The 16826-nt window shown below is 40.1% G+C and overlaps 1 protein-coding gene across 4 annotated transcripts in view; it reads left to right on the top strand.

Annotated features, from left to right (window-relative positions):
* The window catches only part of LOC311266117 (guanine nucleotide-binding protein G(olf) subunit alpha), a 55538-nt gene that overhangs the window by 32588 nt on the left and 6124 nt on the right, over positions 1 to 16826 (top strand). For all 4 annotated transcript variants that reach the window (XM_084368308.1, XM_084368309.1, XM_084368310.1 and 1 more), the window contains exons 6-7: positions 16258 to 16312; positions 16411 to 16484. In XM_084368308.1, the coding sequence (XP_084224434.1) occupies positions 16258 to 16312; positions 16411 to 16484 (129 nt within the window). The remainder of the gene's footprint in view (positions 1 to 16257; positions 16313 to 16410; positions 16485 to 16826) is intronic.

Raw genomic sequence — 16826 nt, 5'->3', positions numbered from 1 at the left:
TATTCATGGTAGATTGTAAAATGGGTGTCATCGTCACAATACAACAACATGTCCTGACTGCTGGGACTCAGACATTTTGACAACAAAACATCGGATAAACCTAAACTCTCTGGATGAAATGGTGAATCTAAAACGTTTTATAACGTTGTTTTTAATGATGATCTTATTGACTTTTTGTCACATTGACTAATGTCACAAATCATACTAAAACTGTTACTGTTGTTAGATGCATAGAGCTGCATGTAATAATAAGTTTCATAATCGGTTAATGTGTTGATTCTTCTCTAAATTAATAGATTAGAAAACCTAAAGATATTCAATCTACAATGTTATGAAACCAGAGAACAGCAGCAAACCTTCACTTTGGAGAAGCTTGAACTGAGTTCAGAACGGGAGTTTTAAGCTAAAAAAATTAACCAAAGTTAATTGATTATCAAAATAGTTTCCCATCGATGAAACAACTGATCATTGTAGCTCTTAGAAAACCCAATTTAAGGACTTTGATCATCCTGTCTCTTCCCTTTTGTCAGGGGGAGGAATTTATTTCCATTATCTGACAAATAATATAGTTACATATTGTTTTTTATTAAATACATTGAAGAACTATTTTCAAAACCTTCAAATCCTTTTCCCGCTGTTCTCAGGGTTTAAGAAGTTGTAAGCAGGGCTTGTAAACATTTCAGCCTCAAAAGATTTATGTGTTTTTTTGCTTAATGAAACTCATTGAATCACAAATGTTAAAATCTGTAATGTGGTGTAGTTTGTCCAGAATGGAGAGGTACATTTGGGACAGGACAGATCTCTAGCAGTCCCAGGGTCCTGGTGATGGCACTGTGGATAGATATCTCTAAGGCTGGGTCTGGTTCTTGGCCTAGGCTGGGGCTGGGGTTGGGGCTGGGGTGTAGTGCTGGTCACGGGACTCTGTCACCAGCCTGGGGGCCACTGACACAGTCATCTGAGGCAGTAAAGTGCTAAGAATGGCCGGCATTGTCAGCCAGCCCCGGCCCCTGAAGGGCCTAGAGAAACAGAGGGGCTACGCTTCGCAAACAGTGGCTCTCCTCAATAAGGAGCCTCTTCTGTTCACGGAAGAGCCCGAGAGAGCGATATTTATACACCGGCTGCATGTCACTGCTTCTTTTTTCTGTCACCAATAAGTTGCTTCATTTCTTAATGCTTTAGCTGATTCGATGTACACAGTTAAAAACCAGGTGATGAGGCTGGTTGTGACAGTCTGGGCTCTTCTTTCATGTCTCAACTGATCTTTGTAATAACTTTTTGTTGATTGGTTATCAGGTTACTTTTAACGCACAGGAAATTGATTCTCTGCTGGGTTGTTTGTCTCACTGCAGCCAGAGAAGCATTTGAACTTGTGTTAAACCTTCATGGACTTCATTGTTTTGTCTAGGTCAGGGCTCGCATAGCTTGACATAGAGATCCGAAGTCACAGTTTGGATTTATGCATCCAGAAAACATAAAGCTGAGGGTCTGTGAAAGTTGTAGGATCAATTATGTTAACTTAAACAAGCAAAACAAAAATGATGGATGATGTAGCAGCACAACAAACTTGCTCTGGAAATTCAAAATATGCTACAAAGAACAACATTAAACACCCATAAAAATGCATCCTGATGTCTGAGTCAACAGAAACAACCAATTTTAATTAGAAATGTATTAATGTTTATATCTATTTTGGGTTATGCTCATATGTTTTAGTTGTTGGCTTCTTCTTTAACCAAGCTCTGTAAACAAACTCTGTAAAAATAGCCTAAAAGGTTTCAGTTCACTTTATTAAATCTCCTCATCCATTTCCAGTAAATTCTGCGTCCATGCTTTTAGCCTCTAAAAAGAATCAATGATTTTAACTTCAATGTTTACTGTAGCTCTATTCAGATCATACGTATAACTAATCAGTTGTAAATAAATACTTTCTTCATGACACGAATCATAAAAGGCTTTAATCCAGATTAACAAAAACCTTTGTGTCGCTCGCTAAAATCAGATGACCCTGCTGTCAGCTGACTGAGGAATAATCAAAGGAGGCACTATGTGTGTGTGTGGGTGTTTGTGTGTGTGTTTGAATATATCTGTGAGTGTGTGTTTGTGTGCATGATTTCTGAGGAAAAGGAGGGAGTGGTTTTTGATCTGAACTGTAGAATCTCATCCACTGGAAGCTCAGTGGGACTGCATCTACACAAACCACTGTCCTGAAGGTTGTTAGAGCCCCCTGTGGGACCGACTCTCTCTCTCTCTTCTCCCACTATCCCTCTCTCTCTCTCTCTCTCTCTCTCTCTCTCTCTCTCTCTCTCTCTCTGTCTATCTATTCAGTCCTCTCTTGAGGCCAGAAAGCGACAGCAGAGAGGATGTCGGAGAACGCATGAGAACACGTCTTTCCCTATATGAAGCCATTTCCAAAGTGGAAAGTGTCAGCGTGTGTTTGTGAACCCCCTTTTCCGACAGGGCATCATTTAACATTAAACATCTTCAGGTTTAACAGTAGGGCCAGAGATTTAGTGTTACTGTAACTGTTAATGGATTTTTCTGTCCATTAGGTAAGTGTTTTAAAGTGCTGTGGAAGTTTAAAGTTGTCGACGTCGGGTTTAGAAAGCTCTCAGCCTGCCTGAGCATTTGGAAACAGTTAAGAGAGCCTAAAGCTGCCCAGCATAGCATGCTACATGTCACAAGATTAGCTACACTGCCAGTGTGTTTTTATTTTGTTTCTAGAGACCAGAGGCTCTGTCTGACAGCCTGTATTTAGTTTAGTCAATGACTTGGATCACATTTGAAAGCAGGCGCCGCTCCATGGAAAAAGATATACGTTTTGAATCATCTATCTGAAATCTAAATCCATTTCAAAATGCATAAAAAACAAAAATAAATCACTTTTTTCCCCCTGTGAACATGTCAGCTTTTGTGTTACATATCAAATTAGCAAAACTGTGTCATGCTTGGATTGTTTGTAGGTTGATGTTAATCGCTAGTTTTGTTGCTCTGATGGTTAATATGAGCAGTGTTGCAGAGAAAAAGTGGAATTTCTGTTCCACTTAAAGGAGGGGAATCGTATCTATAAATAGATTTTTATTTTTGGGTTAAAATGTGCGTCCATTTTAAAGGACAGACAGAGACACAGAGCGAGGCTGGTGAATGGCGGATATCTGCAAGTCTGTTACTGTGTGCCGACTACACGCACATACAGTACACACACATACACACGCACACACACACCTTTCTCTCTCTCTTTCTCTCTCTCTCTCTCTCTCTCTCTCTCTCTCTCTCTCTCTCTCTCTCTCTCTCTCTCTCACACACACACACCCTGCTGTTGACCAGGAGTGTAAAGGCACAGACTGCTGCAGGACAGCAGTGGCGCTGCAGGTTCCCTGCTCAGAGATTGTGGAATGGTTGTCCATAGACCCCCCTCCTCCTCCTCCTCCTCCTCCTCCTCCACCTCCTCTCTCTCTCTCTCTCTCTCTCCCTCTCTCTCTTCACTGAGGCTCCCCCTCCTCTCTATCCCCCCTCTGTCGCTCCCTTTTCTCCCCCTCCCCTCCCACCCCCCCACCCCCCTTAGAGCTTATGTAAACTAGCTGTGGAGCCAGGGCAAGCTGAGGCTATTTTTAGCAGCAGCACTGCAGAGCAGAAACTGGCGGAGGGTCACGTGTGCGCAGCCGAATCAAAGGGAGTATCCCGGCAATGCGCTGTAAACAAAGGGAAGGTCAGTAGCAGAAGGTGAGACACAAAACGCCTCTGTGTTGGTTTTGTGTGTGTGTGTGTGTGTGTGTGTGTGTGTGTGTGTGTGTGTGTGTGAGAGAGAGAGAGAGAGAGAGAGAGAGAGAGAGAAAGAGAGAGAGCCGACTACGTACTGCCTGGCCATACCTTCTCTTCTCTTAATGCCCTGACATAAAACAAATCATCGCGAGTGTATGAATGCACCCATATGCTTTCCTGCTCATTCCGTCTCCCCCTACTCCACACTCACACACTCACACTCTTACAAACACACACACACACACACACACACACACACACACACACACACTCACATGCACAGCTCAACCATTTCTGCCACTGCTAGAGACAGAGAGGGGGAGCTGAATTGATCAAAGCAGGGTTTGACACGCGAGGAGACATTTTGCTGTCTAATCATGACAGGGGCTCCCAGCTCCACACTGTCTCCCTGTTGCTGCCAAGCCGGCCTATCAGAGCGAGCAGCAGCAGACTTGGAGCCATGTAAAATCCATCACAAAGCACATGACCACGTGTGTTTAGCGTTGACATTAGCATGTTTTGTATCACATGGGGCTCTGGTTGTGTACTGTAGCTCAGGTTGTGGAGCCTGTAGGCCTGGCTAGCAGTGAGGCTAGCAGTTAGCGGTGTCCAGCCACACCCAGGCAAAAGGTCTCCCTCCACCTCGGGCCACTAGTCAAACAAGCCTCAACTTTCACCTCCTGTGGAATGTGGTCAGAAGGGGGCACAAAGCTATTTTTAGAAACCTTTTCTATTTTTCTGTCACAGCAGTTTGTTTGCATAGACAGTTTGAGCGCCTGGCTGTTCATCAGGCCAGGCTAGAGGAGGTAGCTCGAAGGCTAACTTAAGTAAACAGTTGGCTCCAGCACAAGCCACGGTTCGGTGCTTTGGTTGGATGATTTATTGTTGTAGGTATTCTTACCCTGATGTTCTGGAGCTTTGTACTGATAAGATAGATAAGGAACCCATCTTAAAGTGTCCTGACAGAAGAAAATGTTATGTCAGGGGAACATCCGGTTCCTCTTCATGTTCTTTGGAGCGTTACTGTACTCTGAAGCAATATTTATTTAGAAATTTAATTCCAGTTCACGACTGATGTGCTTTTACACCTGCTAGTTAAACAAAGGCGTAATGTACTTACATGCTCCTTTGTGAATATTACTTGCTAATTTGTCCCGTTGTGTGTTGGACTATAAACACCAGAAACTGGAAACCAAAACTTAATCGATTAGTCAATCAATAGAAAATTAATCTGCACTATTTTGGTAACCAACTAATTAATTCTTTGTTGTATGTGATTGATGTAATTGATTGTATTGATTAGACTATATGTATTTTGGTTTTTAATTGTTGGTCAGACAAAATTTGATCACCTTTGGCATTACAACAATTTAGACCATGCAAGAAAGTTGTTTTCAGATTAATCCGTAATACAATAATGGAAATGTATTTTTATGTTGAGTTTACCTTTAATTTTACTGACCTTACCTCAAAAATATTAATGGTACACCATAGAATATAAACCAAATCACAGTAACACAGTCACTTCTGAGAAGAAAACTGACGTTTGATTTGCATTGTGGAATCAGCAATCTTGTTTATTTCTATTGTCATTTTTCAGCCATAACTGTTACGTTTAAAGTTATACAGTAAAACTTGAATATTTCTGCCATGCTTGTTTTATGTACTAGTGTCTTGGATATCAACCAAAGAGCGACATCCCAGACTAACTGCTAGTTTGTTAAAACTCAAGCTGTCATGTTCTTTAGACTGTGGCCCAACAGCTAAATTAGGTCTCCAAACTAACGTTAGTGTAAGTGTTGCTATTAATTTATTAAGTTTTTGCAGCAAGCCCTCAAATGTGGTTATCAAACCATTGTGACAAATATATGTAACAGAGGCAAGTATTTTACAGTTTGACAATAAACTTTATCGGCTAAAATGACGTCAGTGCACTGAACAGTAAACTTAAGTAGGAATTCAATAATTATATATATTACCCGGACAACATATACACTGATACTGATGCATCTGTAATAGGCCAATCTGGACCAATAATATTGGTCAGCCACTGTCGGTTGGGCTCTAATCTGCAGTACCTGTGTGGCTGACTGACCCTGCTGTTCTCACCTGTTGTGACACTGTACGCTCCTTAATCTGTTCAGATATCCCACTAATCACCAACACATCAAATCACTCCAAATCCATTTCCCCATATCTGCTGGTTTAACACAACTGACAGTAGGAGCTGCCTTGGTAATTTATTTACTATCGACATCCCAGTGTGAATAAGTCCACTGTGATTTAAATATATATATATACATTTTTTTATGTTTGGGGGTTGGAGGATGTGTCTGGTTGTTCCATAGCCGTCATAACATCACCACAATTTACAGTCAATGCTTGGCCTTAAAGTATCATTTTCCAGTGTACATTACCATAGCCAGGCCCATCTCATGGGACTCCTATTGACTGCTCCGTGACTTGCAACATCCTTATCAATTATCCCCACAGTTTAGCCCTCAACTCATATAACCCTGTGAGTCTAATTCATCCCAACTGACTCTGCGTCCGTCAGGTTACGACCGAATTCACTATAACTTTGCGTCTCTTTCTTTACACACCACAGACTGCACATTACATTCCTCCCCTTTACTGAAAATGTGACTTATTTTTGGTTGTGTGCTTGAGACGGTGGCACTCTAAAATAATCTGTCTTCATAAGCCTAAATTTTCTCTGCCCTCCCACCAAAGACACACACACGCACACACGCACACACACACACACACGCACACACACACACAGTGACACACATACAATGTAGAAAGCTAGCACAGAGCACGGTTCTGCTTTGTGTTGATGTATGGGAGAGTCTGGGAATGGAAGGATACAAGTGCGGCCTGGCTTAGGAAGAGACAGGGAGAGAGAGAGAGAGGGAGAGGAGTGGTATGGACCGACTGGGGTTGCCATGGGAACCCAGCTGCTAAAAGCAGGCAGGGTCAGTGTGGAACAGAGGCTGTGTGCAGCAGGAGCGAAGGGATGCCACGCAGAGGCCAGATTGTGAATTACACAAACAGCACACAGGCCTCGACTGCTGGAGTTCGGGCTGAGTTTCACCCAGAAAATCTGCATGTTTAAGATGTGAAAATGAGAATTAAAAAAGGATTTTTACTTCCTTTGTTTAATGGAGATTCAGCACTCGGTTCATGCTTATGCAATCCGCAGTGATACTGTGGACTCCCCTGTCTGATATTAGTCATTGGTTATTGACTTTTGATTAGGGGAAAAGAGGAAAAGCTCATTTTCACTGGGTCACCGGTTGACTTCCAAGCGGAACAACTAATTTGACATGGAGGCTGCGGTTGTTTATGGGCGAGAGAACTGAAACCTGCTCGATATTGTTGATTAGACTATTTATATTTGGTTTTCTATTTTTGGCACAGACTAATTCAGTAGCTGACAGATAGTGTATCGATGCTGTGCCTCAATATTATTTAGAGAAACCCATAAGTCAATTTCACTGTGAGGACTGTAGTTTGGAGCTCCACACGGGACATGGTTCAGGCCAGACAGAGTCCCTGTATTCCCACTGTAGCTTGAATTTGGGGGCTGAGTCTATTTTAAGCAGAGGTAATGTAATGGTCCAGGTAGACATTGAGCAGAGACAAAAGGGCATTACAATGTATTTTACATTTTTATACAACACCTTTCAAAACCATGACTTGATGCGGCCCTGGAAGGCGAATTGGCGGCCTTGAGATAAAGCAGGCACTTTTGTTTACACAAGATTTGGTTTGACTTTCACGAGTGTCTCCGTTCTTGCTCCTATATTTAGGAAGTACCCACTGAGCCGTTGATGGATTTGTCTAGTTTCAGATCCATCTCCCAAACTGCACAGTGTTCCTGTTTGGATGGATGAGTTGAACCCCGGGCTCAGATCTTTCCACCAGGTGACCAGGATCCTGCACAGCTCCACCTCCACTCTGTCTCGCTGCAAATGGCTCTCTGTGTGCTCTACCCGCTCAGTCTGTGTTCTGTGACGAGCTGTGTAGTGCAGCTGGTTTTGTTGTGATACTGGGTGTGTTTTGTGTGTTGAGAAGGACGATGAAGCATAAAGGAAAAGTTTTCAGCTTGAAATATCAGATCACAGTTTGACAGGAAGTACTGCTAAAATGATTGGTCATTTAATAGATTCATAGAATAAATGACAACTAATTTGATAATGTCATTGATATTTCAAGTAAGAACACCAAATGTTTTCTGTTTCTAGCTTGTACAGTGTGAGTACGACCCATAAAATAATAACTTATCTAAGTTATATTTATAATATATATTATATGGTGTACTGAATATTACCATACTTGTGAATATCACTGATATTCAGTTGGAAAAAAAGTAGAGACTGACCGATACTTGATTTTTGGGACCTATGCCGATACAGAAGTGATATATCAGCCGATACACACAAATCTTATACATTGACTCTTTAGATGTGGTTATCAAACACGTGTAACAAAGATATATGATGGCAGCGGGAATAAACTTTATTTTCTAACATGACATTACTGCACGTATCTTTTCTGCTTTATAATCTCCGAAAAGAGTTTTCAAATTAGTGCATTTCGAGCAACATATATGCCAATGCAGATATACTGTATCTGTCTCCAAAAACAAAATATATAAACATGTCTCTGGGGTTTCTGTGCAATTATATTGTGCTTTTGGTGATAAAATGTTGAGGAGAAATAATTTGTAGAGAAAGAACAAATTGATATTGAAAATTGTGAGGTGTAGCCCCTTTAGTACCCAAAAGTCATATTTAGGTTAAAATATAGATATTCTGTTGAAATATTATTTTGGTAAAAGTGAAAGTCACCCATACAAATCGTAGTTGAGTCTTAATTTATCCCGTATTAAATGTACTTGTAGTAAATACATTTTCTGGCAATAAATGTACTTAAAAGTACAAGTGAAGCTAAATAATACATAGATTTATACTTATATTTACACATAGGTATAAACTGTTTACTATGGGTTGACCAATCTAATATGACACATTATATACTATACTATATGCATTTGTCTGATAAATGGAGTCAACTGTACAGATAAAATAAATTAATTTAAAAATGTGCTGCTTTGATGCAGCATGTAATTTTCAAAATAAGTTAACTTTCTTTTACTTAACCAGTAACTTAAGTTATTAAATAAATGAAGTGCAGTAAAAAGTACAATATATGCCTCCAAAATGTAGTGGAGTGCAAGTTTAAAGTAGCAGTAAATGGAAATAATCAAACAAAGTACAAGTACCTCAAAATTGAACTTAAGTCCAATACTTGAGTAAATTTATTTGGTAAAATTCCCTTTTTAGTGTCCTGTTTAGTAACAAGCAGTCATTGCTGTAACTGTCATCTTTCTGTTTCTGCAGTGATCAGTTTGATTCTGTCATTTGGAGTCAGTTTCCCCTCAACAAACTTCTCCCATTTTATTTGAAATTAATGTCATGGGTTGTTACTTTGGTCATGGAATAAAATAAAACATGGCACAGAAGCAACAAAAACATGCAAATAAAGCATCACCAGCTGCAGACAGTGTGTTGCTGCTGCTGCTATGTCCAGCAGTGAGTTTTATAGCACTGTCACCAGTCAGCTGGAGACTAAAGTGAAAGTCCATTATGCTGGCCCGGGCAGCTCAAAATATGGAAACTATTGATCGGCTCCTCTACACTGCTAATTAAAGATGGTCCACTATTTGTAAAAAGTCAACCCAATTATCAAATGAGCACATGAGGCTGGGCGCTGTTGGTTGGTGTGAAGGTTGCCTGTCTGTTGGAGGGAGGGGACTTTTTTCCAGCGCTGTTGAAACTTCTCACTGTCTTTGAACGGAATCACAACTGGCTCTTTGTTTTCTTGTTACATGCGGTTTGTTTTGGCTTTAATTTGAATGTTAAAATGAAATTGTTGTCATTTGTTTCCCGTCTTTGGGAGCTGGCTACTTTTATTCTGTTTGTGGGCTTTGTTTATATTTAGGCCTGATTGTTAATTTGTTTGTTGTGGCTCACTGAAAGCTTGTATCAATGCGCTGGTTCAGGGAGAAGCCCCCCCATACAGCTTGGTGACCTATGTCCCCAGGCCCCCTAAACTACCACCACCATCTACTCCCTTTTCTGCTCAATGGGCTGCAACATGTGACCTGGACCACGTGGGTGCTGAGGCCTGAGGGCCCCCGCTGCATCTACTGTCCCTCAACATATTGGTGTGTCTGTGTCTGTGTGTGTGTGTGTGTGTGTGTGTGTGTGTGTGTGAGAGAGAGTGAGAGAGAGAGAGAGAGAGAGAGAGAGAGAGGATTCATGCTTGTGTCTGTGTTTTATGGAAAGATGAGGCCAACAACACAGAAAGACCAGGCCAAGTCAAGTGATACTGTCCACAACAAAGCCTATACATAGCAACACAGACCGGCCCGCAGGACGAGTACAACTTGTTTTGGCTAAATACAGAGACGACCCAGCCCTGCAGACAGAAAGAGAGGGACTGGAATAGACAAGATAGTAGTGGAGGTTTTTTATATTTAACCTGCCAATTAAGAACAAACTGTCATGGAACAGTACAAGGCCTTTTCATAGGGAGGTCAGTGTGTAAGAATAAAAAGATAAAACACAAATCCACAGCTGTTTTAATGTGGTTTGATGGTTTTAAAGTACAAAAAGGACATATCAAAGCTTAAACCTTGTGAAAGCATCATAACAAATAATAAATTAGAATTTCCCATCATCTATTGCACACATACCAAGAAAAAAAGTAGAAAACTGCAGGCCTGTTATCCATCAAATCCACAAATCTGACAAAATGACCACATCACATGTGACTGTGATCACACACTCTGATGCCAGTAGAGAACAGTTTTTTTGGGAGGAAATTGAAGAAACCAACACAAACCACAGATTTACCCGGACCTGAGCTTGTCTATTTGTAGCGCTGGAGCAGAACAGAACAGCCGTAGTCACTGAAAAATGCACCCAAACCTTTTGATAAGGATTTATCTGTACGGCCCCTCAGTAATCAATGTTATCTTTTTTGCCGTTTTTCCTGGATCTAGGACCCTTGTTCTTTTTTCTCGCAGGGTACAAGGACTATATTTGGCTCTCCAGTGCTCTACCAATAGTACTTCTGTCACATGGCAGTCAGAAAGCGCTCAGTAATTATAACCTAGCTGGGTTTTTGCAAGCAAGGCTGACTAAAAATACTCCCACATTGTTGCAGTGATGGGGCAAAGACTGGAGGTTTTTTGGAGGTTTTGCCTGTTTTTCTGTGTCTGTGTCTGCTCAGGGGGGATGAGTGCATGAGACACTTAACTTCAGATACAGTTCAGTGGGTTTGCTGGTTGTGCTCATCGTGGTTCCAGGGAAGCACTAATTAACAATTAGATACAATTAATTGTGTGATTTGCTAAATGTTGTTCTTGAACCAACATCTTGTTTGACTTCCGAGCTCTCGTTCAAGCCACTACATGTCTGCATGTTGCTGAGTTGACCACGTCTGTGTTTTCGTCCCTGCTTTAGCAAACACTGTTTTGTTTACGTTGCCCTCTTTGTCTTTAAAGAGCTGGAACAGATGAAGATTCATTCGAACAATAGATATTCAGTTAATTTATTAAGTGAAACTCATAACAAGACATAACAAGCAATTCAAAGACATCACCCTGGGTTTTAGGAAACATGGAGGACATTTGTCATTAAATGATCGATCGAGAAAATAATCAATGATAAAAATGAAATAAAGGGTCATTGCAGCTCTAATCCAGTAAGGCTGAAGATATATTTTGAATGCATTTGTGACACTTATGATATAATATTTGTCAATCCTTTTTTAGAGCCTTCATTGTTTACATCACTTTTTTATTTTTTATTGAGAATCAACAGTGTAAACTGTACTTTCACCAAAAATAGAAAAAGAGAAATACGAACATAAATATAGTTAGAAACGGTCTCCATATTTTATCAGGTATTTAAAGGTGCAATATGCCAGAATTTTTGTTCATAACATTAAAAAATTGCCTAAAGTTGTCAACAGAATGTGAACGAATTATAATTGTAACTTTTTAATATTTATGAATTGTGTTGAGGAGATATCCACCAAACTTAGAATGCTAACCAGCTAGCCACAGCCCATATCGTTCCAATGCTTGCTGTAAGGCTAACTGAGCTAACTAGCTAACAGCAGCTAGCTAGTACACTTGGTAGCAGATGGCATTTACTGGTGATATAACTCTGCCCTATTTGCTTGGAGTATGAATTCAACAGGTGGCCAATTCTTAAATATGGCACTAGAACTGCTAAGAGAGAACCTCAGTTTTTCCAGCTTTACATTGTACAGAACAAGAATAAGATGGAGGCAAAGTGTGTTTCATTTCAATTTAAGGGAATTAAATGCCTGGTTAGCAGGTGCTGGCCAAGACCATGGTGTGGTGAGACACAAGTTAGAGCTCCTTGTTAGGTGGGATGCCAAAAATGTCAGAAATGGGATTTGGATCCGTTACTATTCGTCATTAATTCTGTGTATTCTGTACCACAAACAGAAGATGTGTCCCGTTGTTCATCATCAACGCTGAGCCCTAAATTCTGCTCCCATGTTTCTCTAGTTTGAAGGGGGAAACCTTTGCTACTTTTTTGGCCACTTTCGACTGTCTCTAATACTGCCCTCTGTAGTCAGTAGAAATGGCTATCATGTCACTCTCAATCATGAAAGCACACAAGGAGTTGCTAATTCAATCTGGTGGGTAATGAGATTGAACCGGAGAGAAATAAGAAAAAAACTTGGTTCTTACATAAAAACTTGTGTGTTTGTGTTGTGACGAGGGGTCATGAGGCGATGTAAATTTGTTTTAACTACAAGTGAATTAAAAGTATGAAAATAAGTTATCAGTGGTTATAAAGTTCTCAGGAAGTCTTCAAGTTTCGGGTTATGGTGTTAAAGGTCTTCAGAGTGGATAACGTTAAGGAGAAGTTTATGGTCAAAAAGGTTCAACAGTTCAGTTTTGTAAAAGTAACAACTGTCCAAAGGTCAAGGTAAAGTTAAAGACAAGGTGTGGACTGAGCTAGAAAGGAATTGTGGGTGTTTTTCATGCTGGATCAGACTGAGGAGACGACTTGGCACACACCTCGTTTGGTTAATAAGTACAAAGTGTAATGTACACTAAAATAATAAAAGAGCTATATTTGGATGCTACTTTAAGCTGTGGTAACATGTGGCATGCATGTGTCATTTTTGTGACACTGAAGTAATATAAAGCAAGTCAATAAAATATTAATAGATGGTATTCAGTTGCTGGCCTAATCACATACAAACAGATATTGTGTTGTTTGTTTTTTCATGTCAGACTGAATGTAGACCTCATTCTGTATATCCACATGAAAATGAATCCCCTACCCTTTCCTCCATGTTGTGTCTGGTGAAACAGTCGATGCATCCACTGTACATAAACTCTATGTGAGAAAGTCTAGTGCTCTCTCAGAAACAGCATCACTTCTCCTTTTGTGTGGACAGAAATAAAGTCAGTGTGATGAAAACGGTGTTGTCAGAGCACATGAGCAGTGTCTGTGTTATCTAATGCTTCATAATAGAGCATTCATTCTCAGTTATTTAGGTCTACATGGGTATGTTAGGTGTGCTACTTTTAGGGTTGAGATGGAAATGAACTGATAAAGCTTTCCTGGCTGAAACCATACAGAAACTAATCTTCTTTGCATCAGCGTTCTTATATGCTGAAGCCGCGTTGACTGTCTTGTGACATCCGGAAGCCACAGACAGTGTGGGTGAAACATGAAGGATGGTTAGATGGTCCACATCTGTGTCCTACATACAGGATCCACTCACCATCTTCAGGTGTAGACAGGCGACTCTTCTCCTCCAGAGATACCTGACACCCCTTTATTTCCTCTGCTGTATCTTTACTGAATTTACTCTCATCAGAAAACATACCTTGTATCATTTGTCTTTTTATTTATTATTCTTTGATAGTATTAGTGACTACTTTGTAGTACTGATAAGTGATTCTAATCTAATTTAGGAACTAAAATGACTCTCTGTAGAGCGCATACCTCTGCCATGGCCCAACAGTACATTTTAATTCTATCAAATCTAATCCAATGTCACCAAAAAAGCTAGATAGCTAGCTTGGATTTTTAGTTTAAATACAAATCAAATTGTACTCACTCATAGATACCAGCCACCTTAATATGCCTGATTTTTAATTTAAGATTCACACATTAGTGCTTGAGAAATTAACCAAAATCTTGAAAAAAGCAATCTCGCAATGTTAAAGAAAGTGAGAAAAATTTCCTGGATCTGTTCCTTTATCCGGATCCACATCAAAAGTTGACAGAGGTTAATGGGATCTATTTTGGGCCAAGACCAATCCTCCATCCAAGTTTTGTGTAAATCCAATAAGTAGTTTTTGCGTCATCCTGCTGACAAACCAACTAACCATCAATCTGACACGGGTGAAAACAAAACAAAAATCCATTAAACTACTTGTTTGTGCCAAATTTGAAAAAAATAAAGTAGCAATGCTCCAGACTTTCACATTCCCTTTGTCTGACCTGTCGAGCTTAGAAGTTAAATGTGTTAAAACAATGCATTGTGCTTTGTTTACTAGTTTTCACAGTTGGAAAATAAAGTACAGGAAGAAATGATGCATGTTTTTAATCTTAGAAGTAGATTGTCAATTTGATTCTTGTAAATTCCCTCTGCTTAAACAGCCTGGGTTAAAACCTTTTAATGGAATAATTGTTTTTTTGTGACTAGCAGCAGACATAACTAATGAACAGGCTAATTAGCCCAATCAAAGGCCAGACTGAGGTTGTTAAAGGGCCAAAAGGGCCACAAGGGCCACACATTTGAATAGCTTGATTCATCAACCAATAGTACTCTCAAACTAAAGATAATTTCATGTAATTTAAGAAAGAGGGAAGCGGTGAGTTCTCACATTTAAGTTGTTCGAACCATCAAATTTGCCTCTTTTGTGCTGAAATTATTTGAAAAATTGTCAAAATATTTTCCATTTATTTGTTATACTCTTTCTGATTGATTTTGAGTTTGAAAAAACAGCATTATAATGATGTACTGTTTTGCTCCAAATCTTGTTCTCCAGATGTGAGAAAACATGTTAGTTTGGCACAGACACCATCATAATGACTTGTTTTCCAGTGAAAATGGTGATTCCCACTAACTGTGAATCATATTGCAGATATTTCTGTCAAAATATTCATGATATGATTTTCTTTCTTTTTTTTTTAACCATCTTGTGCAGCCCTATTTTAAAGGTATTGGCATTTTTTTCAGAGTAAACAAATAACATTTCATGCTAGCAAGCATCTTTGTATCTCTCTTATTCTTAGGAGCATTTTGCTTTGAGCCATTGCTCATAATTAGCAGTAGTCGCTAGCCAAGTTTTGCTTAAATATGCGAGTGGCTGGTAGAATTGCTTTACGTAAAAGCCAGTCTGGTAAAACTAAAAAAACATTCACTAGCCATTTGGCTCTGAGCCTGTTTGCTCCTGGAGTAAGTCAGTTCAGCAAGCAGAAAGCTAAGTGTCTAAATTGTCTGGGGGGACCTATTGAATGTTAAATGGCTGTTTTGGAAAATATACATCTCTATTCTTACTTGTCTTGATATATTAAGCTTCATATTGTGTGTCAACATGTAACTTGTGTCTGTAAGTACCTTCTCCAAAGCAGGACCTCTCTTTTGTTTAAGTCTACACACATGTTGGCCCTAGCAGCAGCATTGTTGGAGTCTTTTAATTGTGTGGTTGGGACCATCCAGGGGTCTGTGTGACCGTGTGTCCCCAGCCCCAGTGTCCTGGGCCTGCTGTGCTGCAGAGAGGCCCAGCTGCTGCTGCTGCTGCTGCTGCTGCTGCTGCTGCTGCTGCTGCACATGCTCTCTCTGTAGTGAAGAGATGGCAACAGCAAGCTGTCTAACCTCCACAATAACCGCCTTATGTAATCACTCTGGCTAGAGACAGACCAAAATAGCCCAGACTGAGCAGCCCTGCCCTCTTGTGGCAACTAGCTGCCTTAACACCGGCCTGCCGAGCCTTTACAGGGAGTCAGACATGGCGGCCGCCTTTTGCAGCATCCTGTGTAGCTTCTATGAACGTCTAAATAACTGTTGAACTGAGGCAGCAGAAAAGAGAGGTTAAATGATGATGCAGCAACTGTGACGTGATCAGATTCGAAGATTTTGATTAATAGATCGGTTCAAATAAAGAGATAAAATGGTGTTTGCATTGGTGTAGCATGAAAGTGGCCTTGGTTTTCTCTGTGAGAGGAGCTCTGGTTCCCTGTTTATTAGTTTTTTTTAGGCATGTAAAATAAGTTTTAGAAATCAGTATTTATGGAGACCAATCTCATATTTTACTTTTCATATGTAGTGACATTAAATTGTTCTCAGCTTTTATGTTCCCAAAAATGAAAAGCTCTTAGTACAAAATCTAAGTCTGTTGTGTTTCTCTCTTTGCAGTTTCCTGGACAGAATTGACTCCGTAAGACAGAACGACTACACACCAACGGACCAGGTCAGTCCTCACCTTAATGTGCATACGTTATAGTTTGTAAATCACCACCAAAGGCTGCTTTATTGAATCAAATATGTCTTCATTTCCATGTTTTACAGGACCTGCTACGCTGCCGAGTGTTAACTTCAGGGATTTTCGAGACGAGGTTCCAAGTAGACAAAGTGAACTTTCAGTAAGTCTTTGACTCAGACATGAAACACACATGATCATGACCTCTCACTACAGTAGTTCATTCTTTTTGTATTAACATCTTTTATCAACATTAAGCTGAGTCAAAGACCAGCTTCATCCGTGCTGATAATTCTCCGAAAGTGAGGTCCACACATGTTTTCCTGAAAAGGAGGCTCCCCGGGCGTTTTTCCATTTTTCTGCGAATAAGTTCCCACAAAACATTATTGAGGCAACATGCTTTTTTAAAAAACATTAGCCCTCACGGGTATCACTGCTATATTTATTGTGTCCTCGTGTTAACAGCCTGAAATGTCATATGTTTGTACTTGTAACAGCATGTGTC

The sequence above is a fragment of the Pagrus pagrus genome (assembly GCF_965226575.1).
Source record: "Pagrus pagrus genome assembly, chromosome: 12".
In the NCBI taxonomy this organism is placed as follows: domain Eukaryota; kingdom Metazoa; phylum Chordata; class Actinopteri; order Spariformes; family Sparidae; genus Pagrus; species Pagrus pagrus.
The sequence above is the reverse complement of the archived record's forward strand: the minus strand, read 5'-3'. Positions and strand labels throughout refer to the sequence as shown.